At 49.1% G+C, this 27,842-nt stretch overlaps 11 protein-coding genes across 11 annotated transcripts; 7 read left to right on the top strand and 4 right to left on the bottom strand.

Moving 5' to 3' along the window:
* Positions 1 to 881: 881 nt before the first annotated feature.
* mdv1 (uncharacterized protein) lies at positions 882 to 3,099 on the bottom strand (the record flags this gene model as incomplete). The annotated part of the gene is made up of 5 exons (XM_057278955.1): positions 882 to 1,157; positions 1,214 to 2,025; positions 2,077 to 2,280; positions 2,341 to 2,938; positions 3,016 to 3,099. 5 exons carry the CDS (start codon positions 3,097 to 3,099, stop codon positions 882 to 884), a joined length of 1,974 nt encoding a protein of 657 aa, XP_057138565.1.
* A 542-nt stretch (positions 3,100 to 3,641) lies between these two features.
* On the top strand, positions 3,642 to 4,665 carry N7471_006235 (chorismate mutase ARO7; the record flags this gene model as incomplete). The annotated part of the gene is made up of 3 exons (XM_057278954.1): positions 3,642 to 3,712; positions 3,872 to 4,523; positions 4,588 to 4,665. 3 exons carry the CDS (start codon positions 3,642 to 3,644, stop codon positions 4,663 to 4,665), a joined length of 801 nt encoding a protein of 266 aa, XP_057138564.1.
* Positions 4,666 to 4,874: 209 nt separating this feature from the next.
* On the bottom strand, positions 4,875 to 5,839 carry N7471_006234 (protein-transporting protein BCP1; the record flags this gene model as incomplete). The annotated part of the gene is made up of 3 exons (XM_057278953.1): positions 4,875 to 5,420; positions 5,474 to 5,707; positions 5,768 to 5,839. The coding sequence occupies 3 exons, from the start codon at positions 5,837 to 5,839 to the stop codon at positions 4,875 to 4,877; spliced, it is 852 nt and encodes a 283-aa protein (XP_057138563.1).
* Positions 5,840 to 6,303: 464 nt separating this feature from the next.
* N7471_006233 (uncharacterized protein) lies at positions 6,304 to 7,128 on the bottom strand (the record flags this gene model as incomplete). The annotated part of the gene is made up of 1 exon (XM_057278952.1): positions 6,304 to 7,128. The coding sequence occupies one exon, from the start codon at positions 7,126 to 7,128 to the stop codon at positions 6,304 to 6,306; it is 825 nt and encodes a 274-aa protein (XP_057138562.1).
* Positions 7,129 to 7,762: 634 nt separating this feature from the next.
* N7471_006232 (uncharacterized protein) lies at positions 7,763 to 8,202 on the top strand (the record flags this gene model as incomplete). The annotated part of the gene is made up of 2 exons (XM_057278951.1): positions 7,763 to 8,026; positions 8,101 to 8,202. 2 exons carry the CDS (start codon positions 7,763 to 7,765, stop codon positions 8,200 to 8,202), a joined length of 366 nt encoding a protein of 121 aa, XP_057138561.1.
* Positions 8,203 to 9,086: 884 nt separating this feature from the next.
* Positions 9,087 to 10,577, bottom strand: N7471_006231 (alpha-mannosyltransferase; the record flags this gene model as incomplete). Its single annotated transcript, XM_057278950.1, has 1 exon — positions 9,087 to 10,577. One exon carries the CDS (start codon positions 10,575 to 10,577, stop codon positions 9,087 to 9,089), a length of 1,491 nt encoding a protein of 496 aa, XP_057138560.1.
* Positions 10,578 to 11,449: 872 nt separating this feature from the next.
* N7471_006230 (Zn(II)2Cys6 transcription factor) lies at positions 11,450 to 13,861 on the top strand (the record flags this gene model as incomplete). The annotated part of the gene is made up of 1 exon (XM_057278949.1): positions 11,450 to 13,861. One exon carries the CDS (start codon positions 11,450 to 11,452, stop codon positions 13,859 to 13,861), a length of 2,412 nt encoding a protein of 803 aa, XP_057138559.1.
* A 4,403-nt stretch (positions 13,862 to 18,264) lies between these two features.
* Positions 18,265 to 19,500, top strand: N7471_006229 (uncharacterized protein; the record flags this gene model as incomplete). The annotated part of the gene is made up of 1 exon (XM_057278948.1): positions 18,265 to 19,500. One exon carries the CDS (start codon positions 18,265 to 18,267, stop codon positions 19,498 to 19,500), a length of 1,236 nt encoding a protein of 411 aa, XP_057138558.1.
* A 1,872-nt stretch (positions 19,501 to 21,372) lies between these two features.
* On the top strand, positions 21,373 to 23,871 carry N7471_006228 (potassium channel family protein; the record flags this gene model as incomplete). Its single annotated transcript, XM_057278947.1, has 3 exons — positions 21,373 to 21,934; positions 21,993 to 22,131; positions 22,183 to 23,871. The coding sequence occupies exons 1-3, from the start codon at positions 21,672 to 21,674 to the stop codon at positions 23,869 to 23,871; spliced, it is 2,091 nt and encodes a 696-aa protein (XP_057138557.1). The 5' UTR covers positions 21,373 to 21,671.
* A 440-nt stretch (positions 23,872 to 24,311) lies between these two features.
* Positions 24,312 to 25,016, top strand: N7471_006227 (uncharacterized protein; the record flags this gene model as incomplete). Its single annotated transcript, XM_057278946.1, has 1 exon — positions 24,312 to 25,016. The coding sequence occupies one exon, from the start codon at positions 24,312 to 24,314 to the stop codon at positions 25,014 to 25,016; it is 705 nt and encodes a 234-aa protein (XP_057138556.1).
* A 955-nt stretch (positions 25,017 to 25,971) lies between these two features.
* Positions 25,972 to 26,592, top strand: N7471_006226 (uncharacterized protein; the record flags this gene model as incomplete). The annotated part of the gene is made up of 2 exons (XM_057278945.1): positions 25,972 to 26,289; positions 26,434 to 26,592. The coding sequence occupies 2 exons, from the start codon at positions 25,972 to 25,974 to the stop codon at positions 26,590 to 26,592; spliced, it is 477 nt and encodes a 158-aa protein (XP_057138555.1).
* Positions 26,593 to 27,842: the final 1,250 nt, after the last annotated feature.

Genomic DNA, 27,842 nt, shown 5'->3' with positions numbered 1-27,842 from the left:
ACATGGTCAATGTATAAATTGAAACCTTGAAGATACCAAACAATGATTGACACAGAATATCCACACATTCATGTATCAAGACATAATACAACATGAACTGGAAATGGTGTCATGAGAATGGAACATGCGCAAGTACGGCGGACCAGGGCCGATGCCACAAGTATTGAGCAAGAAAAAAAGAAAACGACAATAATTTCAGACTTACCACAGAACAAATTAAAAATGCAGACTCCGAAAGGCCGTGTGTAGATGTCCGAAGCCTGTAGATCGCGACCCCGGAGAGACGCGCAGACGCGACGGGAACGTGACTTGCAGCTACCAGCTACCAGCTTCCGACGACGGTGCACCCAAGAGATTGAGGGATGTTAGGTGTTCGCTTTGTTTCAAGAATTGCAACAATCTGGGTCTGAGTTGCCAGGAATCCGGGGGAGATCTTAAGGGGTTGGGTGAAGTGAGGAAAAGTAGATGGGGAAAAAAGGGTGGAGGCGCAAATGAAGATCACTGAAGAATCTCAACTCTCGACTTTTAGAGCTGTATATGTACATCGGACACTGGATTTTCATTTTCTTTATATTTCTGCTATTCTTTATACATATATGTAGACTGCAGTCTCACTTCCATAGTCTTTGTTAGTTAGGTCTCTTTGTCAACCTTGCGCCTCGGACTGCTACGGTCTTGACACTATTTTTGTTTCAACTTACTTCCCTGTTTGAAGGACTTTGTTCATGTATACAAAATAACCAACGTGACCCTGCTCCTGATTCGCCCGGTCGCTACTAAGACATAGATTGAATACTATACAACGGTCGCAAAAAGGCTGAGGTGAAAGCAAGAAGATGTGAACCCCAAGTATGCACCTCCTAAAAAGAGATCTTACATGTCTAACACGTCCAGGCAGCCATAGTGCCATCTTTACGTCCCTCCACAAGGTAGCCATCTTTAAGACGAACCCGCTCGATGGTCGCAGGGAATGGCCCATCGTCGTCAAGCCCAACACCTGGGCCGCAGTCCCAGTGGTTGCCATCGGCCTTGTCGTAGACCTTGACCACATTCTCTCCGGCAGCTGCCACGATTCGTTTGGAGTCGAACATCATGTCGGTGATTGGCTTTTCATAGGCATAAGCGTCGTAAATAGAGCCCATACGTAGATCCCAAATCTAGAAACAATTAGAAACAATGGCCAAGTGGGAAAGAAAAGAACTGGAGAGCTTACCCGAATGCTGCGATCGAGACTACCCGTGACCAGGTGCACATCGTCAAATTGGAGACATGTGACCGGCCCCGTGTGTCCTACAAGACTCCGGTGGACCTGACCACTGCGCAAATCCCAGAGACGGACCATGCCATCTGCTGTACCGCACGCCAACGCAGCGTCAAAGCACTGCACTGCGCCAATAAAGTCGGCCGAAGCATCGGGCATGCGACCCGATGGTCGCCAGTCAGAGTCTCCCATCATGGACGATGACGCCTGGGCGGACGCCCACAAAACGTCCAAAGTTTGGACACAGCGGCCTTTAACTAGATCCCATTGTCTGAGCGTCTTGTCTGCAGATCCTGAGATGAGGGTGTCACCCTTGAAATGAAGCGCCGTCACCTCGTCGACGTGTGCCTCTAGCGAGAATACATTGCAGTCTTCGAGGTTAGAGGACGGCGGTGCTGGGAAGTTGTGCTCTGAAGCTCCCTCTTCTTGGTCACGCTCGTGCTTATTGAGGCGCCCGTCCCGGGTCGTGGGTCGAGCACGGCTCAAGTCCCACAACTTGACAGAGGCATCCATTGACCCCGTAGCCACAATGTTATCCTCCACTTGTAGGCAGCGAACCGAGGCATTGTGTCCCTCCAAGAAACCGGAGCATCGGCCGACATTCATATCCCAAACTCTCACAGTATCATCTAATGCAGCGCTGACCATAGTACCAAATGGGTAGTCAAAGTCAATGGCCGTGACCATATCGGTGTGCGCTTCTATTTCCTTGATCAAAGACCCCGGGGCGAAGTGTTCATGTAGAATTGGCATCGACCGTTTCCCTAAATCTGCTGTCAGTTGTGATTCGCGTACCAGACCGGAGGATTCCATACGATTAGATCGATGTCGAAGACTTTTTGGTGATGGTGAGGGGATCTTCTCATAAATCGATTCTGACATGAATGAAGCGTCCATCGCTGGATCTCCCGACGACGCAATAGAACCATCCTGCCCGTCTGACAGCGGCGTCGCAACTGGTGTGTCCTGTGACTCCTCCTCTTCTGGGAAATCTTCCAACTTATTATCGAGATCCGTCACTGTTTCATCTTAATCAGCTTTTTCCTCATGACCGCGTTTGTCTCAATATGTTGACCCACGTTCTTGCTCCAATCCCGCTTCGTCCATTTCCAAGCCGGCCAACCGATCGAGAACAATCTTGCGCATTTTGTGCAAGTTCGCGACCTTGTTGTCGATTTCATGGATCTCCGCGCTGCACATGTTCTTCCGGATTCCCATCAACTCCAATTTGCGACTCAGCGATTTCCGCTGGTCCTTTAACCCGGCCGGGCCGGCAGTCAAGGTGCCACCTCTCTCGACGTCCTTGAGAAGCTTCCCCTTGGAGCTGCGCCTTCGGTGTCGCTTCTTCTCGTGCTCATCTTCGGGAACGGAGGCCTGGAAGCCTTGGAAAAGGGAGTAGGAGCTGTTGTCTTCAGGGATGTTGGCGAGAAGATCATCCGGGAGGGACGAGAGCGCACGAGACTGGATCTCGGTAGTCGAAAGCTTCGAGCGGACAAGGTCGGTGGGTGTTGTTTGTGTTAGGGAGAACACCTTGCGCTGCGTGGCCGGTCGCCGCAGCTCGCGGTGGATGTCGTTCATAGCATTGTGCAAGTGGGCGGCGGTATTCTGTTCGCCCGGTCCGATCAGGTGTCCTGCGGTCGTTGTGACTTTTCGTCCGAATGCCTCGAGGTGACGGGTCTGCAATCACCGCAAATGAAATCCAATCAGCCTGCAGTTTGGTGGGGGGCGTCGTTGGAGGGTAAGAAAAAGCCTACCGTTAAGCCAGTGCCCAGAAGGCCATCGCCTTCGACGATGTCTGACAGACCCGACGGCGAGTCGTCGCGGCGCTGGTTCTCCATGAGACGGAGAGTATCTTGGGCTCAACCAAAACCCATGCGATACGAGGAGAAGAAAGTTGGAAGCTTGCGGTAGGTTGAAGTAGGAGACTTGGTGTCCCACGCGGGTTTACCGCGTTCCCCGGGTACTGCCGTATGGTACTTTTACAGGCTGAAACTAGGTGCTTTCGCTTTCAACCGAATTTGGGTGACTTGAATCAATATCTGACCAAAATGCAAGGATGTTCAAGTGTGTTGGTTTTAGCTCGATTGCGGGTTCCTGCAAGTGCCTCGGTCGCATATGGTTTAAAGTACCAAATGCAATAGATTGCCATAAACTAGATCATCACAAGGCGTGTAATTCTTGTTCACCGGTCTTTCTATTCGTAATTGTTGAACTCTGCGTACGAGAATGATTTAGAGCATTCTGACACAGCATATTTCTTTTCCTCCCCCTCTTCTACGATGTATAAATAGGAAGACGAGCGGAGTGGACTTGAGGTATCCGGGAACAACTTCGCCGTCCCGCAGACTCTCTCCCTCTACACATCACCACATATCAAGCCATGGATACCGCCATTGACCTGTCCGATGCCCTCAAGGCATTGGACCTTGCTAATATTCGTTTCCAGTTGATGTGAGCTCCCACCTTTCCTCCTGCTGAAAGGCTCCCAAGCTCTTTCCCCCGCCCCCGCCATAACCTTCAATACGCACTATACCCCGAAACACTACATTTCTATTGAACCTGCAAAATTCACCACAATGAGAGCTGATAGCTGACATTCCAGGCCCTCAGTCGACTAGAAGACACAATTACCTTCCATCTGATCGAACGGGTTCAATTTCCGCTGAACAAGACCGTCTACGCCCCCGGCGGCGTGAAGATCCCCAACAGCGAGCTCAGTCTGCTAGACTACCTGCTCCGTGAACAAGAGCGCATACAGTCCCGAGTACGCCGCTACCAATCGCCCGACGAGTACCCCTTCTTCCCGGACGTACTTGAAGAGCCGATCCTGCAGCCACTGGAATACCCGCGCATCCTGCACGAGAACAATGTCTGCGTCAACGACGTGATCAAGGAACGATACATCAGCGAGGTCCTGCCGGCAGTGTGCCCCAAGTTTGGACGGGAGGACCGTGGCGAGACACAGGAGAACTACGGCTCCGCGGCGACCTGCGACGTTGCTTGTTTGCAGGCGCTGTCGCGCCGCATTCATTTCGGAAAGTTCGTTGCTGAGTCGAAGTTCCAGAAGGATCCTGAGACCTTTGTGCGTCTGATTAAGGCTGGAGATCGGGCGGGGATCGATGCTGCTATTACCAATTCTGCTGTTGAACTGAAGGTTCTTGAGCGTTTGGGTCTCAAGGCGAAGACTTATGGCACTGATCCTTCTTTGCCTGATGAGAATGGTCCCAAGATTAACATTGATGCTGTCGTTGCTATGTACAAGGTGCGAAGAGACATTTGGAGTTTTGCTTTGGGGTGTATAATCGCTGACTTTGCTACTTTGATAGGAATGTGTCATCCCATTGACCAAGATTGTCGAGGTCGATTACCTCATGCAGAGACTCAAGGGCACACAATGGGAATAAGGAGCATATTAGCATAGGTAAGGTTACGATATGATCAATCCATCGAAACAGCATTCATGAGAATTATGTGAATCATGTGGCCGACGCAACACTGTCCCGGCGCTAAACGGAAGACAAAAGCAAAAGGCAGAATAAGCTAGAATTGAATAGATTTTGTCGTAAACTGGGCATGAAATGGATGTATCAGATTATAAAAGTCTTGGTATTGACTACGACATATACTGCGTAAGAGCCTTAACCATAGGCTCGAACTTAGCCGCCTCAATCAAAATCAAGCTACCTTTCGTCCGGATACCCAGCTCCTGGAACGCACGCTTCGAGTCTGAGTGCCCTTCATCGGACTTATGGGTGTAATCAATAGAGCCAGCACACAGCGCATGGCGCTCCACGACCTCATCTTCGGGGTGGAAAAAGAAGCGCTCGGCCTGCTCACCACCCTTCTTCTTTTTCTTTTGAGGCCGCGAATCTTCCTGATCGAGCTTCGACTCAACTTCCTCATAGTTCTTCGAGAGGACCAGGTAGTGCGAGAAGGTGTAGGGCTCCTTGTCCTCAACAGCCCAGGCAATCTCTTCCTGGAGCATGTTGTACATGGGAGGGACAATCTCGGACGGCATATTGATCAGCCGCTCGGTCAGAATGAGACCGATGGGAGGGATCGGGGTTTGGGAAAGAAGCTGGGAAGCGGCGGAGAGGGACGGGTTGGAGGCGGTTTTGGTCTTGAGGTAGTTGATCAGGTCCTGGACGACGGGTTTATCCTGGGAGCAGATTGTTAGTACAATGAAGAGACGAATATCGGGATATCACAAACCTTGTGTTCCTGCAGATTGAGAATTGACAAGAACGCGTACGGGTCCGATTCATGTCCATCAACCTTCACTGTTGATCCCAGTGTTGGCTGGGAGAGGATCAAATCGGCCAGGGCGGACATGTCGAAGATCTGAGCATCGTTGTCGAATAGCTGGCGCAAGAGGTTCTTCAGGCCGTGGAAATCGATAGGCTGAGGGTCGAACCATTCGAATTCTACATTGACCATGTCCATGTCCTGCAGTCGTCATTATTGTTAGCAATCTGACGGCACACAGTCCGGGGGTTCAAGTCTGACCTCGTCGGAGTCGGACTCCTCTGGCTTGGTGCCGCCCATGGTAACATCACCGAGATCTTTCCGCTTAACCATATTGTATTAATTGAGGTATGTTTTGTCTGGGATTGGGTGGAATTGAAGTTCAAAAGTTGATCTTGGCCCCGCGCTCGGCCGCTTTCGAACTTTTTTCCTTATCGGATGTTATCGCGGACGTACCTGAGGTCATGTATCCATCCATGGATGGTTGTTGGCTGCCCAGGTGATGGTGCCCATCGATTGATTTCGGTTTTCTATAGTAAGCTCTGTATGTTATTATGGTCTCTTGAGAAGACTTAGGGGGAAAACTAGTTAATATATAGGACTTCATTGACAAGCCGTCCAAGGGTGTATTGGTTGATATATTTGTACCCAACATATATACACAGACCAAATGAACAATACACAACCAAATACGGGAATATTAAAGCATTAAATGCTTCGCAGGAATATCTGTTCATATGCTGTAATAAAATGTCAAACCCCGAAAACCACTGCTTCTTTAAGCCAAATCTCCAAGTCTAAACATCGTACTCAACCGCTTCAACAGTCGGCACTTTATGAAGCTTAACATCAAAGAACTGAGCGACAAGCTGCACACAATCCCAAATAACCTGAACCTCCTCCTTCGGAACACCAATGCGCCTCGTACCACGAATATGCCAATGGGTCTCCTTAGGCAGATTCTGACTCATGATACCAGGCAGGACAACAAGCTGAGTATCAAGGTCATTCAAGACCTGACGATCGGACAAAAACAGCCCGTAAGTAATCTCCTTGGACAACCAAGAAAAGTCCTTATGCGCACTGAACAAATCTAGCGTGTCTGTCGTATTACGCGCGTACAGCTTCTGCAGCCACCCAGTGCCGCGCTCGTGGTTTGCCTCGTCGCATTGCCATCCCTCGCGGGTGAAGGTGAAATCCTTGTCCTCGTCGCGCTCGACCTCGCTAATAGCTAGAATTGCTTCAATGGGCTTGCATACTCCGACTATAGGCACGGATTTTACGAGCGCCTCGCGCAGCCGGCGGATCAGGGCTTGCCGGGCTGCTGAGGTCGCATAGTCTGCTTGCTGGGTGAGGTGGAGGTAGAGCTGGTCTGCTCGCTCTGGGTCTGGGCTGGCAACTAGTGTGGAAATGGCTAGGATGTACCATTTGTCGTTGCCCAGACTGGTGGTTTTGAAGCGGTTCTCTAGCTCGGTGAAAAGTTGGCGGTAGCGGGGCTGGACTTCCGCTGTTGCGGTGGAAAAACTCATGGTTGTTCTTGGCGGTTGGTATGGTAGAAGAATTGAAATGATTTTGGGCTGCAGCTGCAGCGTGCTGGCTCGGATTGGTAATCGAGAGAACATGGCGTATATTGTACAATTACAGCGTTCAATACAACGTAAAGTTGTGATCTCTCCATCAATCGCAGTGCAGTCCGACGGCTGAAGTGGGTCGCTGCAGGTTCATAGTATTTTGTATGATATCCTAGTATAAAATTTCGATTTCTTTTCTTTCTAAGGAGAATATCATGAACAATATTAGATACTACCTTATATATTCGATTATTCCTACCTACTAGGAGGTCCTATAGCAACCTTGGAAGCTATGCTGGACAACGTCCTATGTGAACCAGTATAAGGTGGGGCGGACACTAGCAAGCGGAACTCTAAAGCCAAGCATCAAAAGTGTCATAGAACACGATGCTCTGCCTTGATTGTAACGCTTTTGCCAATATCAGAACCCCAAAGAACGGCCCAGAGCACATATGATCAGAAACGAACAGGATCTTTTGCCATTTGCCCTCAAACCGGACTACGCCCCACTATGATCTCAGTGACTCCAGCATGACATCACAACCAGCATACGGAGTATAAGATCGAGTTTTTCCAATGGTAAAAAGAAATCAATCAAGCTCCTCTTCCATTCAAACAAACTACTTCTCTTACACTCTCAACCTCTCAAACCTTTCATCCCAATCCCACTCTATATCTATACAACATGTCAGGCTCAGGACAATCCAACGTCGGAAACCGCAGTATCTACGAGGCAGGCGACCAGCGCAACGCCCCTGTGTCCGAGCTCCAAGAGCGCGCCCGTTACGCCGAGGGCATGCCCCACAGCCACAAGAACCTTGATTCCAAGGATGGCCGCTCCATTGCCAACAAGCTTGCCTCCCAGGAGAACAAGCCTGACTCCGGGCAGCACCACAACAACGAGTACGATGCCGAGGCTGAGTTGAGCAAGCAAGATCCTACCAAGCCTGTAAGTTGCATACAACCTCGACTCACAAGAAAGCCTTGCTCAAGACACATTTGCTAACGTTGGTTTCGATACAGGCCAGATCGCATGGCAATGCTCCTTCCAAGGGTGCTAAGATCGATGCCGAGCTCAAGGCTGAGGATGAGCAGCGTCTGCGGGAAAAGGGCATTAAGCACTAAACTTGTTAATGCTGTTTTTTTGATATTACAAAATACCCCCTCAGGTCTTCTGATTGGAATTGAATATTCATGAGCCAGGGATGGAGGGGTTGGTGGTGGAACCTGATGTACGATAATAATGATATCTGGTCTAACGTTCTCTTGAATGAGTAACGAGGCTACTGAATGAATACCTACATTGAAGATAAGACAGATTGGTGTTAAAATGTGTAGCTTGTATACAGTAATTTCTCAATTTTGAAGCGAGTGTAACGATGTACCTAGGCCCACAACCATGACCCGTCGCTATTTTTGATAACTTAGCATAATTCAACGCTATCGCTTGGAATTCTCTCCGGAGGTCATGTTTCATGCCACTTCCACTTGCCAAGGACACAAGAAGTGGCATCATATATCATTTACACTTCCCCACGTAGAAACAAGAACCGGTATAGTAGCAGTCTACATAAAGCGGTAAATTGTGGTTCAAATCCAGATATGTCATTGAAAATGTGGGAATAAATAGAACATATGTCATGAGATCGTTTTCTAAGCACAATTATATGATATGTACGAGACCCGATATTGCAAGGGCCGAGCTATTGTACAAGGTGAAGTATCGACAGTCTATACAAAGCCAAAGCAACAGGCGTTAGATACCTGCAACCGTATGGTGACTGGCTTATTAGGCCAGAAGAAAATGACCTGGGTGATCGATGACCCCCACGCCAACCAAGACAGTGCTCATCGCGACAGATACCGAGACAATGGGAGGCATATATCTGGAGTGCAGTTGGATATAAGCCAAACACCGGAATCCTGTTCGGGGGGTGGAGGGGAGTGGAGGGAGGCTGGGCTAGTCGAGGAGCGGACCAAGGCACAAAATGTGCCAGTGAGACCTGAGATCAGCCATCCAGAGTAAACTTGGGGTCATCGTCATGCGGCTCAGCAAATACATGGCCCCAGTATTCCTCGACTGTCTTGCACAGGTCCACTTTGTTCTCCCACATTTTGAACGCTGTTTCGAGCTGGCAGCTCACCCATTTGATCTCCTCCCAGTAAGCCTTTTCGACATCGTATCCAAATCGCTTGATGGTATCTGGTGGTGCCGTCCAGGCGCGTCCATCTGAGCCGTCCTCCTTCAATGTAGGTGTTGTTTCCCATCCCATGCCGAAGATCCGGTCGCCGGGGTTGAACTTAGGATAGTTTGCGTGGATGAAGAAAATGTGTGGTGCGGGGGCAACGGACTCGTCTTTTACACGCCATTTATCCTGCTTGATCAAGGAAAAGTCCTCACGGGGATCCGACTGCGCCATAGCGGACCCTGACAGCCCATCCGCATTCGCGTGTCCGATGGCTTGCACCCTCTCACTGACAGTGTAGAAAGGCGCGCCTACAGCCGAGGCGGCTTGGATAAAGGTTTCTTTGTCGCCCTCGCCAGGTCCCCCTTGACTTAACAAGCGGAAATAATGTGAGGGGCCGTAAAAGTTATAATACGCTGCCAGCAAGAGAGCTAGGGAATGGGTTTTCTTAGAGACTAAGAATGCCCCGGTTTCTGATGACTGTCTGGCAGCCATGGATGGTGCTTCTTGGCGTGAAATTCTGTAGTATAACGGAGACGTGGAGGAAGCCCAGAAGTCGGGCCATGTGACGAGGCCATTGGTTTTAAATGGCTCCGAGTCGAGCAGTTCCTCGGGTTTGCCAAGAGGGAAGCAGTCGGCATCCATCCAGACAATCTCTTCGAAGGACGAGAAAAGAACTGCGAAGATCTTGAGCTGATAGTGTTCAATGATGTTTTTACCCACCACGTCCGCCAGCACCAAGCACCGCGCATCGAGTTTGGGAAGCACCTCATTGCAAATCTGTTTCTCGTGTTCGGTGGCATCCTTCATGTAGAGTTCAACCGGCAACGTTGACCCCGCACGGCGGAGCATGCGCAGTGACGAGACAAAAACGGGGAGGTACGTAGCGCCAGCTGTCGATACCAGTCCTCGCTTGCCTGGGGTATGAATCGGCTTCAATTCCTTGTTCGACTTCTTGACATCCTCGATGAATGCCGCGTGTGCTTCTTCCATCTTGTGTACATCTCCCTCGCTCAGGCCCGTCAGGTCGGGTCGCGGCTGGTCTTTTGTGGGGTCAAAGTGCAGAGCTTCAACATCGCCTCGCTTTTCTGGGGAAGGGCAACTCGGTTTGTGGCGTTCAATTATGGGTCGAAGGACCTTCCAGAAGTCTTTTTGGCGTTCCGTGAGTGGAACCTCGAATGCTGTGTTTGGGACTAGGGGGACGTTGGAGGACGCAGTGATCGGGGATCGGTAAAAGTAGACACTGCACACTAGAATCAAAGCGAGCATCGCCAGCACGAGGGCTTTCGCTCTACCAGGTCGGAAAGCATTCATTATTGCTAGATAGTTCGGGTAACTGCGCTTTGATCCAGGGGTTTAGGGAGCGGCGCACGGCCACGCCGATCTTGTATTGACCAAGTTAAGGAAGGAAAAAGGCTCATATATATTGCCCGATTCACAGATTGCGACGACCGGGGATTGGGGGGTTGTAGAGTTGTGGCGCATTGCTCCAGGGAGTCCGGGCGGAAAGAAGATTAGCCCAGTGGGCTTGGCAAATCTACCACCGCGTAGGTACGGAGTACTTACATCGTACATCCAATACTTGGTGGACTGGCATTGTCTACATATTTTGTTATATATAATTAATATTGGATCTTTTGAAGGATTCAATCTCCGACATGACACACGGTATCACTCGTGAAATACCCCGATCCCGTGTCTAGAAAGCCCGAGGCCTGCTAACTAGTATACGTTATAAGGCCAACATCAAGACAAAATTATGGAACAAGATTGAATCAACACATATGTGAGACAGGGATATTTTATTCTAATATTAATTTCATGATCACCGTGGAACCATTTGCCTTTTCGAAAAGGCGCCCCAATCCACCTGGTTCTTCCTAAAGCGCGGATCAGCCTCCACCGGGGCAGATCGTATATCCACCCCCCAACCTTTCTCCGTCATATTATTCCTTCTTTTTCAGTCTGCAGAACTCAGAGAGTCTGCTATTTTTATTTAAATACGTCTTTCCCCCCGAAACCCCTGTTCGAATTCGCCGATCTCGTGGAATTCGATATTTCCGCCCCCATTACAAATCTTCAATCCCCCCGTAACCTACCGTGAACCGCCTATTACCCCAATCGCACAGGTCTTTCAGGGTTTAAACGAATGGACTCCGTGCGGGCATTGCCCACGCCCGTCCAAGATGGCCTCCCATGATGCAGATCGTCCCGCGCCTGACCCCGCGTCCAAGGGAAAATCTCGCAAGACCGACCCGAACGCTCCGGTCCGAAAACGCCGCAAGAGAACAGTGGTCAGCGGAGCGCCCGATGACTGCTTTGCCTGCTCCAAGCGAGGAGCACGGTGTGACCGGCGCCGACCCTATTGCTCCCAGTGCCTCGACCTCGGCCGCGAATGTTCCGGATACAAGACGACGTTGACATGGGGTATGGGAGTCGCAAGTCGAGGGAAACTCCGGGGCCAGAAGCTTCCGGTGATGCAATCGGAAGGACAATCGTCGGGGACTTCTGCGAAATCACAACCGAAGGCCTCAAGCAGCAGTGGCCCGTCTTCTTCGCGGGTGCCTTGTAATGCTTCGGCCCCGATGCCTCCGTCAACCGGCCCTGCAATGGCATCGTTTGATACAAGGACGCCGAGTGTGAAACTGGAAGGCAGCCCACCCATGATGCCAGCTGCCTTCGACATGTCTTCAAATATGGCTTGGACAATGGACATGCCGGATCCACAATCGTGGTCGAGCACGCTTGCTGCTCCGCCTGCGATTTCAGGGCTTCCGTTACCCAGTCGGCCGATGATCGCAAACAACACGGGCCAAAATATGACCCCGGAGCCGCCATTGCTATATGCTCCCATTCAAAGCCCGACAGCTAACTCGGGTTCTCTGGTTTGGCCGGCCGCAGTTCCATTCTCAACACAGGCTGCTACTCCCCCTGCGTCACAAGACACGGATGAGGAGGATGTCAAATATGATCCTAATTATCATGTGCTTTGGAACGCCGCCCATTCTCCGTCACTCTCTCAGCTCCTCTTGGCACGATCTGTAGGGCGGACCCCGCGTATTCGTTATCTCATCAGTTACTACGCCGAAGTCATTGCCCCCATGATTGTGGCCTTTGACACCCCAACAAATCCGTTCCGAACTCACGTTATACGCTTGGCGATGGAGAGCGAGGCTCTGCAGGAGGCGATTGCAACTTTGGCTACGAGCAACTTGCGCCAGAGGCGAGAGCACAATCACCTCTCCACGGAACGAACTTTGCCGGCACGTATGTCATCAATGGCTCACCGCGCTCTAACCGATGAAGATTTCCAAGATCGATATGGTATCTCAATGGTCGAAGGGTATATCAGAGAAGAAAATCACCATCGAGGGATGGCCGTCAAGGCTTTAAATGCTGATTTGGCGGACCCTCGTCGCAGATTGTCAGACTCCGTACTGGCGACTTTGTTAATGCTCTGTCTTTTCCACGGCTGTGATACTGGCGTTGCCGGATTCCGTGCACAATTTGCTGGAGTAACAAGACTACTTGCGATCCGAATGCGCCATTCCCGTGTCATATCGGATGACCTCAAATGGTTCATCCGTATGTTCTCGTGGTTTGATACATTGACAGCAACCACAAATGACCGTGATGTGCAACTCCGCGGAACATGTTTGGATATCAGCTCCATAACCGATGGAGAATGGGGTCTGGAGAACCTGGCCGGCTGTGATGGTCGTCTGTTCAAGCTGATTTCTCAGCTGGGACGTTTGAATCTCCTCAGTCAGGACCAGGAGCCCAACCTATCGCGCCCAACTGATGCTGCTGTCCCCACTGCGTCCCTCCCTCCTAATATGCTGTTCCCGGGATGGGAAACAGTTGTGCCCAATCCAGGAATGGGCTCCGTACCGGAATACGGATTTTCTCTTCCCACGCCGCCGCAAAGCAGTGACTCATCCCGTCGTCCTTCCTCTCCAGAATTCTGGACAGAGTGGTATTCGCTCAGGCAGCGACTCGAATCCTGGCGATTCGACCCACCTGCTCAGGCCGCTTTCCCTTCCCCGCCCTTATCTGCATCTACAATGACCTGGAATGCTACTACCTATGTGACGCCACAGACTTCCTCATCAGCATACCAGGTGGCACCTGAGAACCTCCAGGACGTCTACCAGATCTCGGAGTGCTTCCGTCATGCTGCCCTTCTCTACTGCGAACGTCTAGCTGAGCCGACCCTTCCCTCGTCTCACGGCCGTATCCAGCATCTCGTCCAGCTCGCCATGCACTGCATCATTACCGTGCAATCGGACGTATATCTTTTGTGGCCCTTGTTCATTGTCGGCTCGGAGTGTGTCCAGGACGATCACCGTTCGATTATCCGCAATCGCTGCAAGGATATCTCGAAGGACTCTGGCTTTATCAACAACCTTTCCTGTCTAGAGCTTCTGGAACGGATCTGGGCGGAGCATTCTGATGAATCTTCATTCCCAATTTATCCTAGCGGATTCGGTCCCCCGCCTCCGCTGGCTGGCGGCAGGGCACCAGCTTCATCGCAAGCTTTCCGTTGGTCCCGAGTTATGCAGGCCAAGCGGGGTGACGGCGAGTACATGGTTGCATAGACGGTTTACCTTTTATCCCTTTTTTAATCTTTGCCCGAGCTATATGCTTGCGGTTTCTAGCTTTACAGCATTTTGGTTGGACGGACTCATTGGATTTTTCTTTGTTCGAGGATCAGCGACTCGCGTGTTGTGTTTTTGACAAACATGATACCATTTTTTCTATATGCAGCAATATTGCCTCCAGCAAATACTATCTACGTTGTACATACGGGCTCTTCTTTTTCGGGTTTGCCACAGGCTTAAATAGCATTTCATGCATGTCTGTACATATACCTACAAAATCAGGATAAGCATCCAAATATAGACCATGTCATAATCTTATCTATGGAATGAACTCTACATGCATATGAATCAACGGGTTCACCGTTCGTTCGCTCATTATTCAAAAGCGATTCCCAATCATCTGCTGCGCCTGAACAAAAGTCCTTTGTAATACGTTGTACGGAGTACGGAATATCATCTACATTCTACACCACCAAGGCCCAAAGGTCAAATAGGGCCTGGACCAAGCCACTCGGAGATAACCAAACCGCGTCCTCCCTAGCTAGAAGTAAGCGCAAAAAGTAAATAAAGGCGCAAAAAAACCACCACATAACAACCCAACGAAAGCCCCCTGCCCCTATCACACATCTCACGCCGCAACGACAAAAGTACCAACCAACACCTAGGTCTATAGGCGCTTACGGAGTACGTTATAGGGCACAGGGCAAGGGCAGGTATGCAAACCCTGCATGATCAGCACGCACAATGAAAACCTCAAAAGCTGAATACACAAGCCCGATATCAATAATACACGTACTAATTACCCTCGAGGATTTCCCCGACCGCTAGTATTCCAACGGGGCCTAGAATACCAATAACAAACACTAAAGTGGGTTCAAGGTTTTGTTTTGATTCTCCCGCGGCAAAGCCGATGTCCGCTTGTGCAAGGGGTGGCAGATAAATATGATTCTGTTGCAAACTACGGAGTACAAAGTGCTCCGTACATTCATATGATATGATTTTATGGACCTTGTCCGGAGCCTGCGTGCGTGCAGGTTTAATTAGATAGCTAGGGGGTGAGGAGGTAGGTGCTTGTAAGTGTAGGTGAAGCCCGTTGCTATCATTACCACCCTATGTTGTATACTAACGGACTTGGCGGGCTTGATATCAAAAAGCAAATTTACCAATCAATCCACATTGAAATCCGCAATCTACCAGGGTTCTGTAATCCGCACGGAGTACGGAGTACCCACACGGCAATCTAGGCTTCCACCCCCTATATCCAAAACCTGATTGTCTCGCAAGGATGTTGAGCCGTTAAACCGCCGTGCTTCGAGCATATGAATATGGACGATACACTAGCTGTAGGCCATACTAAGCTCACCTACAGTGCTTCTCGCATGTCGCACGAGAAGCATGGGATATAAAATAAACAGGGCCAATTATTTCACTCAGGGGGGGACGGTGTACAAAGATTTGTGTGCGTGTCCCCGTGCGCCAGTTCAAGGTTATGTTCCTACAGCCGAGGGAACATGCGTCCCGGCTTCCAGCCCGTTGGCCCCCTGCAGCCTTGTTAGCGGGCTTGTTGTGGGTTTTGGGCTTTAAACCTTGTTCCAGAAATTCCATGACTCTTAGGCGAGTTGGCGTTACGCACTAAACAAATTAAATATTATATTGACTTATTTTTCTTTCTTTTTGTCCGTCCACAGCTGAAATCAGCTTGGTTGGGGTGGCGAAGGAAGTGAAAATAGGGGGCGTTGTCGTGTAAGATCTGTTAGATGCCGGATAATCTATGCTGAACAGATACATCTACATAAAAAATATTTTAATCGGCTGCCTGCATGTGAGATCTAGCTTGCAGATACGATCAAAAAATATGTTAGATGGGTGATTTGATTAATAATTCCTTTTTAGAAAATAAATAAAAATAAGCCATGTGCAACCCTAGATGATCGGCAGTGCAGGATAGGTCGGGTTTTTGCCTTCTGTTTGGCTGGTTGGCTAAGACAAGGGGGTAATTCTCGAAGGGTTGACTCATTCAAGAAAAACAAAATCCTCGAATCAGGGGTGGACCTGGGATTCTTTTGTGTGGGCAGCAAGGACGCGCTGGAAATTCCATCTTTCATTCCTTTAGTGCGTGAGCGTAAAAACTATGTCGGTATTTGTCGTATTTGTGGCTGCGCGAAGTTGCGGTGGTCCTGTTCTTTACGTTGAACATACAGAGGCATGTGCTCTGTTTCATAGAATAGAGAAAAGTTGTAGATGTCGTTGTAATATTAGTGTGTAGTCTATATAGCACTGCCGGTCATGACGCACACTGCACATCTGATAGCGTTGGTTGGTGTCAGACCAGTCCCAAAAAGGCAGACTAGGGCTTGAAATTGAATGTGATCGCAATGATAGCGAGTCGCCTATTGTTCATCGCCCCACGCTGAAACAATGAACTGTGGACAGCCAATGTCAAAAATGGATACATAACAGTTCTGTGACTTCATTTTGCTTATGGTTGGAGGACACACTGCCCCCAATTATGCGGCTTCGATCCTAACGCGTTGTACACAGCCGCTGCGCATCCCTCGATTTCATACTTGATAATAACAATACTATTTTTACTCCGTACTACTAGGCGGAAGTATTTTCAGCCCACTCAAGATATTGATGGTCAGACCCAGAGAGCAAGTTGCGGTCTGCGAATTCTCTATATTTTTGCCCAAAATGGCGGTTGCTGCCCAGCGACGCAGCGGTAAAGCCCATGCATGGCCCGTGATGTCGCCCAAGATGGCAGTGCGAAGTGGATGTGTGTGTAAAAGAGATACTGATGGGGCTCGTTAGTGGCTTCTCTTGCCATGGCAACGTGTTCGTATATGTTACAGATAGTACAAAGTAATAATGTCCGAATTGTCTGGGGGTTTAGTGGAGTCTGAACCACTGGACGAGGCGGGATGGGCCGTCGTGAAATCTGGGATGCCGTCGGTCCAACCATGGAACCGTCGTTAATTTGCTCGATCGAGCACTGCATACATCAAGCGCTGCCTAGTTATAAGTACTTACATCGGTAATTACCAGTAGAGGATATTGTTTCATATGATCGATATAAAGTACCATTTTGCCGTATACAGTATTCTCCGTGTTGCTGCAACTAATGATAGCGTTCATGCAGATGAACTGTACGAGGCATAGAAAATGTAGCCTAGTTCTGGAAGTCGAGCACATGGCTTTGCGCTCATCCAACCCAACCGTGACACGCCAGCTGATAGAGGGGTGCTCTAAACTAGTTCCATCGCCAGACATCTGTAAGGCAGCCAGTAAGATCTTTTTTTGGATGACACTACGTCTTAGTGGCAACATTCACGCCTGGTTTTTCGTCTTTACTCAGAGTGAGTCAGTCCACCAAGAGCGAAAAAAAAAAAACTTGGCTAGGCAGTTGCCTTGAGACTGGCAAAGTCAAAGACACCGAGGAAAATGCAGTTGTCCGCTGCCCGATTCAACTGGGGGGCTATCAGCCAAGCGGTTTGCATGTAGCGTCCAAAGGAAGCGTCTCCATCTGGACTAGCTTGAGGGGTAGCGACATCGAAACTTAATGGTACTTTGGCTATGGTAGATTCGTGAGTGAAATAGAAAGTACTAGTTTCTACTAGAGTGGTGACTCGATTGTATTTCCAAGGCTGCCACCTGAAGTTGAGTCATGATATGTAATAACTGACCTCGAGCGCAAGCTATAAGAGAGACGGATTATCACCCAGAAGAAGGAATATTATACTTAAATTAAGATAAACCTGAATTTCAGAGGAAAATGAATAGAATACCTTGAAATTCGTGAATTTCAATACCTGTAAGCAAGAATCCAAACGCCACAGCCCACAACGCCAACCCACACGCGCCGGCCACTAGCGGATGCACTGATTGGCCTGCGCCAATATCGCCGGCGCTGACATTGGGATCCATCTTCCTTTTCCCTTTCATCGGGTTGAAATTTTTCACTCTCCACCACTCTCCACCTCTCTCTAAATTCAAAGCCATTACATCTTTTGGAGCGGAGGTCTCTCTGCTCTTTGTTTTCCTCCTTTTTATCAATAGGAGATATTGGGTCCTAGGATCCCCTAAACGCACTCTCTCTCTTTTCCTCGGATTGACCGAAGAACGTTCAAATGCTCTCTCAGCACATTCAGTTTCAACCCTCCTCTCTTCGATCTGAAACCGTTCCACGGTGACGGTCCTACTATCAAAAAAAAATCCTATCTGACCTGCAGTTCTAAAGTCGGCGTCGATTTCTGTTTGGGTGCACGATATCCTGTATAATATACTTGGTGTTCTTTTTTTTTTGCTGATTTCATTTAACTGCCTTTGGATTGTTTGCATTTCCGGCTTGTCGCCTCCCATTTACATTTATCTGATCGACTGGTTCTCCATATGCTGCGATAATGTATCATTACTCCAGTCCACCGCCCGGGTGGTCAACCTACGACTACACTCAATCACCTCCCACCTCACCTCAATACGCCTACTACGCCTCTCAGTTCGCCAACTCCTACACTTCACCCCGGGGCACCTCGCGACGGCACAACCGCAAGGCCAGTTACACGGCCACGAAAGAAACACCATGGTATTCATCGGGCTACCCACAAGGCTACTATGAAGCAACCCCAGACTATGGCATTCCATCGCGAAAGCACGATCATGTAAGTGCTTCTTTTGCGGGAAAGCCCAAACACCATCGATATTCCTCGACCGGTCATCCTACGGGGGATGGCCTTTGCAACGGATACCACCCGTCGCAATCGCAGACTCGACCCATCTTCGTAGATGTGGTCGACGAAGCATTCGATGTCCCGCGCACCAACGCCCGCGAGCCCCGTACCGGTCGCCCAGGCCGTCCCCCGGCTTCGAACCCCACTCGAGATGGCCCTGGCCAGCATCGTCGCACCACCTCGACCTCTTACCGCAAATCAAATCCAGCTGATTCTCACTTTTACTTCACTCAGGCTCCTAACAACGAGGATATCGAAGCGGCCAGACGCTCACGCACCAGGCGCCAATCCACATCAACTCGCACTCCCAACAAACCTAAACCACCCCCTGCTACTGCCAAACCGCCACCCACCGCCACTGAAGATGACGCCGAGGCCGCAGGGATCCCAGCAGGCTATTCGATCAAAAACTGGGACCCAACCGAGGCACCGATCATCTTGCTTGGTAGTGTGTTTGATGCGAACTCCCTTGGCAAGTGGATCTACGACTGGACCGTCTTTCATCACGGGGCATCGACGCCCATGGCCGACGTCGCGGGCGACTTGTGGCTATTGTTGATCAAGCTGGCGGGCAAAGTAAAGAGGGCCGACGAATGTCTCCCTCGCATCCAACGCGTGGAGGCACAGGAAGTCGTCGAAGATTTCCTGGAAAGTGGCGAGCGCCTCTGGTCCCGATTCAAGAAGCTCCTCAAGGGCTGCGAACTTTACATGTGGAAGGCCGCCAAGCGAGAAGGTGGCAAAGGGCCCGTATCAATGGGCCGCAATGCAGGTTGTGAATTTGTCGAATCGATTTTCGGTCGCGACCGTGAGCTTGAAAATACAGAGAAGCTCATGAATAGTATTCGACTCTGGAATATGCGATTCGACGCCAACTGCGAAGATATTCTGCGCCGACCGGCGGCTGCATAGGCTGTTTTTCTTCATGCGCTTTTTTTTAACTACCGACTGCCGAGGGAGCGATACCCCCCAAAAGAGACAGAGACTTTCTTACTGCTGCTTTTCTTATCTACACTTGGAGCATTTGACATTTGTTGAATCGCATTTGGAGCGTGTTCCTTTGGCTTCGGCTGGCTTTGCTCGTTGCATTTACTGTCTGTTTTCTCGATCCATCGGCAGATGTTGCCCAGCGTTCGACACAAAAGATCATCGTTATTGTTTTTACCTTGCTTTTCTGGTGCCGGCGCCTTGCTTTTGGTCTCGTTTCCTTCATAGGACGGCGCCCTGTTGATCCATTCTATTCCATTTCTGGCGTCCTTGTTTAATCTTTTCATTTCTGGCCGTCAAGTCCGTTCTGTCTTGCCGTTGAAGTCCGTGTCACTCTGCTTCGATGATACCATCTTGCGATTTCTTTATATACGTGCTTGTCTGTTTTTTTTGTCTTTTATTTCCTTTGTCTTTTGCATTACAGCTGTTTGTTATTTTGTCCTGTCCGTTGTGCTTGATTTGATGTTGGGTCGGAGGAACCGGGTTGTACATAGAACCAAGACGACCCAAACGTCCGATAGACCAACCCTAACACTCGTTATACTTTCTCATTCTATACATCCCGAGACTCTCAATTGTACCATGTAAAATCAATACTATTTCCACGTAGTCCATATCCACCTAAAACCCAAAACGGGATGTGATGTGATAGCCCTAGAGCTACCCCTCACCCCCAGCGCTTCCTGCGCCATGCAAGTACCTACATCGTACAGTGTGGATCACTACCCCGCCCCGTGGAACCATAACAAAGCGCCTAGAATCGCCCCGGGGGAGGCCGTTGGTTGCTCAGCTTTTAATATGAATTAGCTATTTGATCGTTCACTGGCTGTGCGCCCTCCAAAGCAGGTACTATCTCTCCAATGATGGCGGCTGATGTCACATTTCATATAAGTGTAGGTCCCAGCGTTGGATCAACTTGCGTTTTTCTCATGCAGGTGATCGCAGCTGCTATTGGCTTAGGTTTCGAAATTCAAATGCTGCATGCACGTTGGTTGGGGGTACCCGAGGGTGTGGCGACCCTATCACAGACGAGGGGCAGGGGTGTGGGGGTTGCGTGCATGACCGCTGGCTTTTGTCTTGGGTTGCATGGTGATCCTGGGATTTGAGGTATTATTTATAAGGATGGGGATGGCTATTAAATATAGTTATGGTGGTTGATATTAAGATGATTGGTTTGGTGTATGGTATGTCGAAGCTTTGGGGGAAGGGGAAAGTTCTGCTCTTGATTTCGCTGGGTAGATGCTGAAAGGCGCTGTGGGCCAGCTCTTACCTCACATATTGGCTTAGACTTGGTTTTATGAATCTCTTTCTTGATTTGGAGTCATACCGAGCTTGTGAGACGTTGTCTCCCAAGGTTGAGCCGGAGAAAAGAGCCGAGCGGCCATATCTGATATTCGGTGAACACTCTTGGGAGCTGACATGAGATAGAAAGCTCATAACAGTCTGAACTTGATATAGGGCATAATTTTATAGAATTGTCCAGGTGGGAGGTCATAAGATTACATACGTTATAGCCAGGGCCGGCCCTGGAAGTGGATTCCAAGTCCATGTGGCCATGCAACCTTATTTGCCCTGTCAGGCCTATTTATGGAGCTTGTTGGAACATATTTGACAACCTTGGAAGCTTGTTCAAAATTCTCATATTCAATAACTCGTAGAGTTCAAATGCTCTGTTGTTCCAAGGTTAACTTTGAAGTATAATGATGACGTATGTGGGACGGTCACGGGACCGCTGTCACCCGGAGCTGATCGTTTGACATCATTTATCACAAATGTGTGGTACCTTGTGCTTGAACCCTCGAATTAAGAGGACTGAGCTATTATTCGAGTCGACTCTCTGCAGAGACTTGTGAGTCGACAACCATCAAAACTCGTACCCGTCTTCTCCACTGTCCTGATGCAATCTCACCCTACCAGGGACAGATGAGGATGCGGTCCTTGAAGTTCTCCTTATCTCAAACATCTGGTTCCTGATAAGCGATCTGGTTTCGGGATATCTGAACATCTTAGCCTCAGACCTCCAAGGCTCATTCGACTTGCGACTGCCCCCAATATGGGCACATGGTCATGCTAGATAAACATATACGACAGTTGTAATGCCCACAGACGACGAGTCTGGTAGGCTGTCCCCGTGGGAATGGATTCGGGATCAGTTTCATATGAGACCACCTGAGGATGACGAGCCACAGTCGTGGTGGATTGCATCGACAGCCATCCCGCTAGTTGCTGCTACAGCGGGACCACTCGCCAATGTCATGTCAATCGTTGCGCTGGTTATGCCATGGCGAAGCAAAATTCTTCCAGGAAACAATAGCGCTGCTGGAACCTCCAATCAAGAAGGATATGCAGACCCTCATTGGTGAGTACAAAGCAAGAGGATGTTACCGTGAAGCAGGTTTCTCTAACACCACGAATAGGGCCACTGTCCTAAATGCCATTTCGCTTTTCTGCGGAATCGTGGGCAACGCATTTTTACTGGTTAATTTCACTCAGATCGTACGCTACATTATAGCTTTGCCCGTGACGATCATTTTGTGGTTCATGGCCGCGGGAATCGTGAGTAAAGTCTCTGGTTTTGTATGTCTCAGACCTAACGTTTGCTTGTAGCTCTCTGGAATTACCATAGCCACAGAGATCTATGCTCCTCCGGTAGGCATTGATAGGATCTACTCTCAGGCTTACTGGAGTGCTATCATTGCGGCAATCCTCTACTTTGTCTTGAGCGTCATCTTGATGATCAACATGCTAGGCTATTTCCTGGGTAAATACCCGCAACATTTTTCGCTGACGGACGAGCAACGAACCTTGATCCTACAAATGACTGCATTGATGGTTTGGCTGTTGATTGGCTCAGCTATTTTTCAAAAAGTAATCGGAATCTCTTTCGCCGATGCATTGTACTTCTGCGACGTCACCGTTCTTACATTAGGATATGGCAACATAATTCCCGTCAGTGCCGTCGGTCGAGGTCTTGTTTGGCCATATGCGGTCATTGGAATTATCATTCTCGGACTGGTTGTGCAAAGCATCTATAAATTCGCTCACGAGGTTCACTACGACAATGTCATTCGGAAACACATTGAACAGAAACGGCAATCCACCTTCGACCGATCAGTCAGTTTTCAGGAGCTCCAATCTTCTCAAGAGAAACGCCTGACTAGTGGAGAAGCTATCACCCCTCCGGCTCTCACCCGCCAAAAGTCCAGGACTCATCGGCAGAATCGGCCAATTCGCAACAGCATCAACGCCCTTGCCACGGCTCGCCGACCCAGGATCCTTATCATGCGTGAAGAAAAGGACCGATTTGATGCTATGCGCCGTATCCAGGCCAATACCATGCGCTTCCGTCGCTGGAACAATTTGATCATCAGCATCGTTGCTTTCGGAATTGTGTGGTCTTGCGGAGCAGTGGTGTTTTGGCAATTAGAAGCCATGACCTACTTCGAATCACTTTATTTTTGCTTCACCTCCCTTCTAACCCTCGGCTACGGTGATTTCACACCAAATTCGAATGCAGGAAGACCATTCTTTGTGGTATGGTCTCTAATCGCCATCCCAACCATGACCATGCTCATTTCCGAGATGAGCGAAACAATCGTCGCCAGCTTCAAGCGCGCCACTGAAGTAGTCGCCGATTACTTCGTACTTCCTCAATCTAGTGCCTACAAGACATGCTTGGGTCGGATTCCCGTCTTTGCCCAGTTTATACTGTCTCGCCAAAAACAAAAGCGGCAAGAGGGCGGTTTCCCACTTGAGGGGGCTGATGAATCCGGCACTGGGGAAAGAGCGGACCCCGAGAGGTCTAGTCAACCTAGACCGCAAATACATGATTTAGCCATGTCTCATCCGCACCGATCCCTCGAGGAACTTGTCCGCGATCCGACCCCAATTGAGCTTGCTCAGCAACTTGCCTTCGCTATTCGCCGCACCTCGAAACAGATACGGGAAGGAAAGCGAAGACAATACTCCTACGAAGAATGGGTCGAGTTCACCCGGCTCATTCAGTTCACTGACCCGCGATCTCGGCCACCATCATCACAGAGAAACCAGCCGGAAAATGACAATGGCCTTTCTAATAATGAAGACGAATATGGACTTCTTAATTGGGATTGGATCGGTGAGAGCAGTCCCATGCTGGCAAAACAAACAGAGCCCGAGTGGGTTCTAGATCGGTTGTGTGAAAGCTTGATTCGGTACGTGTCGACTCAAGAGGAGAGTCGGGCTGTGGGGGGTGGTGCCGATTCGGCGGAGGAGCCAACTCTGAGGAAAGAGAGGGATATTGGGCTGGATGAATGAATCTCTTTTTTTTTTGTCTATGCGTACATGTACATAGCTTGTATTAATTGCCTTTAGCACAGCCCTGGAGTGAACATATGCTTCCCAAAGAGGAAGGTGGGTCCACGTCATACTCGGTGCCTGAATATTATTTCTGCCTGCAGATCATCCATGGATGGCCACATGTAGTTAAGAGAAGGTGCATGTACCTAGGAACCTTTCCTGAATACAGCCAGTGCATGACAGCTTCATCTTCTACTCAGCGACTGACATCTGTCTTCCTTCAATAGGCAAAGCCAGTCATCATCACGCTTAGTGGAGACCCCACATACGTGGGGCTGTGTATGGTGATGGCTTGAGGCTCCATCTATTTAAACTAAATCCTGCTGTCTAAAATCTGCCAGCTGACATCAAACAACCAATATTTTTCCCTTCACCAAACCAACAAACCCTCACCAAAGATGACAACCAACATCCCCGAAATCCTCCTGCTCTGCATGGACAAGGACTTCATAACAGCCTTCAACGATGCCCTCGAAAAGACCTGGCCAGATCACAACCCACAAAAACTAAAGATAACCCTAATACACGAGCGCCTTAACTCCCTCCCAGAAGGAACAACCTTCGACCTAATCGTCTCACCCGCAAACTCCTACGCCCGCCTCGACGGAGCCTTCGACCACGCCATCTCAATGACCTTCAGCCCACGACAAGACTACCACGCCCTGACACGCGCAGCGCAAACAGTCCTCTATGAAAAATGGCGCGGTTTTGCACCGCCAGGCTCGTGCACACTTGTCGAGTTCCCGGATGACCTAAAGCAGAACAAATACGGCTGCGGATGGGTGGCTATTTGTCCGACGATGCGTGAGCCTGGGGATGTCCGGTGGGACAAGGAGATTGTCTATGAGTGTGTTTGGAGCTTGCTGTGTCAGGTTGAGGGACATAATCGTGCTGCGGAGGGGGAGGGGAAGATTGGGAGAATTATTATGACGCCGTTGGCTGTGGGCGTTGGGAAGGTTAGTAAGGAGCGCTGGGCGGTGCAGACGGTGCTTGCGCTGAGACAGTTTGTTGATGCTATTGAGAGGCCTGCGAGGTGGGGGAATTTGGACTGGAAGGATATTGAAAAGGATTCTACTGAGGTTGTGAGGACTTGGGCGTTGTGAGTTGTCGTTGTGGGTGGATTTCGCTGTCCAGGATTGCTACAGGTTACGTATCGGGAAAATTTATGTCGATAACATGACTAGCTTCAAAAATATTCACAAGTTACAACTTTACTGCACACCCATTGTGCTTCTGTAAGCGGGGCATTCCTTCGCTTCGGGCCCATCTTGGCTACCAATCTCTCTAGTTATACATTATTAGAACATGCTTTTGCAGCTAGAGCGGATGAGGGGTTCGAGGCCGAAGAATGCGGCCGTGTTTTGCTTCAGGTAGTGGGATCATTGAGAAATAGCCAAATGGTTGGGGTTTTTTTGTCTTACTGTCAAAAGGTGGCTGGTATTGAGTTTAGTCGTACATTCCTGTGCCTCAGTGGCTATTGATGCGGTCGAATAGTCGGAATATCAAATCATTACCTACATACATAGGTATGCATGTCCTTTGATACTTCCACTCTCCTTGGCCACTATTGAATGCCAAAGTATCGAATCATTTACCCGCCAAAAAGGAGGTTCTAGCGAGAATTTCAACTCTCTACTAACTGTACATAATAGCCCATTCTTTATCAACTCAAGCAAAACAGCCACGGAGCGGGGCAAATCCACCCTTGGAATGTGGCTCGTGTCGAACAAATCAGATGGAATTTCGAGTCTGCAGGGTCCTCAGATAGGCACCAATGTCTTCTATATGCCTTGGTGTGTGCGGGTCAAAGTTCGTGACATACTTGGGGATTTTTGCCTTAAGCGCTGAAAGCGCCCATTTTTCACTCTTATAGGAAATACATTATGTGTGGACCTCACTCACATCTCATATTTAGTACAGGAAGTCCACACTAACATAAAGATGGAGGAAACACATCCATCAACAGGCCAGAAACCAGAGACTTGACCACGCCTTCGAAGACCCTCGGGCTGTACCTAGCCAACGACACACACACACACACATACACACACACAAAAGATGACAATCCAATTCCCAATCATGTCATTCGACTATTTCCAGCCAAGCCCAGCCAAGAAATTCGTCTCTCTCACCAAACACCCTTGGGCGACTAGCGGGAAAATCAACACCGTCTTTCACGAGCTCAAGCCCCTTCAGCCAGACGACTTGATCGGCGAATGGGACGGATATATCCTTGCCACAGGCCACCCATTCGAAGACGAACTGGACACGCTAAATTGGTTCGGCAATACATTTTATTCCACCGACGACGTGGCGCCGCTGACTGTTGCACGGAACGGGGAGCGGGTGTCCTTCGAGGATTGGGGGCGTGCATCTGTAAGTCCGTTTCCTTTATCCTGTGACACATCTCCAGTGGTGCATAGCTATACATATCTATGCGCACGTGTTGTTGTGGCTTTTGAAGGAACTTTGTGCGTATTTGGCTCGGGGTATAAAGTCTGACATTTATTTTCTTGACAGCTACGTGAAATCAAATATAATGGAGTCGTCTCTGCGACTTTGGTCTACGATAAGCGACCAATGATGGTGTATTATCGAGCTGTGAAACATAACATGGTGGCCGGGTGTATTGAGAGTAAAGAGTGGCAGGGGAAGGTCTACTTCTATTTGACGAGATAAGGATATGTATTTAGTATACAGTGTGAAGCAATTTGGTTGAGTGACCAAAGGTGTTGTGTCCAATGGATAATGAGGTAGTTGATTGGCTATATAGGTTCCTCTTCTACTCGAAATCTCCATTGAAACCACAAAGCCCTGATGTTGGGGAACCGAAACCCCCAATATGCCCCAGGCGAGTCCATGGCCCAACTCTACATATCCACTCCTTCAGTGTCGGATGCCAATATTGCGGCAGGTAAGAACTTGATTGATGGGTCTTGTTGGCTCCCTGATGCCGCTCAGAAATATTTCGAGGAAGGTAGAGTCGATAAGGGAAGGCATTCTGGAAATGAGATCTCTCCCAAGGACAATAGCTTGGATTATGCACTTGTGTTAATCGTGGTGTCTCCGTGAACCACAACCAAACCACAGCCTGTCTTTTCTTGAGTTCTTTTCTTGAGTTTTTTTCTTGAGTTTTTTTCTTGCGTTTTTTCTTTATCATTATGTCGAGGTCGTGCGCTTCGGTCGATCGAACGCAATACTCTTTGTTGGGTTGGCTTAGGTCGATGCATACGTACATGGGTTTATTTATCGTCATTTGCTTCATTTCGTTCATTGCTTTTCATGTATCTACTCTACATCGCTCGAGGGTGTCGGCAGATGCCACCGTTAGGTGACAGATCACACTCCCTACGTAGTTAGCTAAATCGATTATCCTTTTCTTTTTTAGTAAGTTATAGGTGCGTAAGTGTTACGTCTAGTTTTTGTCTCTGGTGATATTCAAAAGGAACGGTGATCATTTTTCTGTCGATATTGACGTCCGCTTAGAACTGAGGAGTAAGTGAGCAATAAGTGAGATGAGGAAGCGAGAGCAATCATTGGATACGCTTGTTCAGCCGTTCGTTGTTGGAAGCTCGTTTAGCTTTTGACTTATTCGGCGCAACAAATGCCCCGAACACACTATAAGGATATGGAAATGGGAAACTTATTAAGAGATATAACATGAGCGACTTTGATTGAGCCATCGTTAAAAGCCTTGCTCTTCCCAGACGTTCCTGGCAATTTTCTTCAAAATAGCGTCGTCAAGGCTGATATTTGTTCCTTTCAGGCTGCTCGATGGGCGAAGAAAGAGCTTGTCGAAGCTGATAATAAGCGGCTGGCCCTCGAGTTAGACATAGTAGTTCTTGCACTGGCTGATCGTAATGACTTACTGACGTTTAACCCTATCTTTCACAAGTTCCAATGGCTCTAGCACGATATTAGGCGAGCTC

Source organism: Penicillium samsonianum (genome assembly GCF_028829775.1).
Source record: "Penicillium samsonianum strain IBT 33392 chromosome Unknown utg000003l_segment0_segment0, whole genome shotgun sequence".
Classification (NCBI taxonomy): Eukaryota; Fungi; Ascomycota; class Eurotiomycetes; order Eurotiales; family Aspergillaceae; genus Penicillium; species Penicillium samsonianum.
Note: the sequence above shows the minus strand (reverse complement) of the source record. Positions and strands in the feature narration are given on the sequence as shown.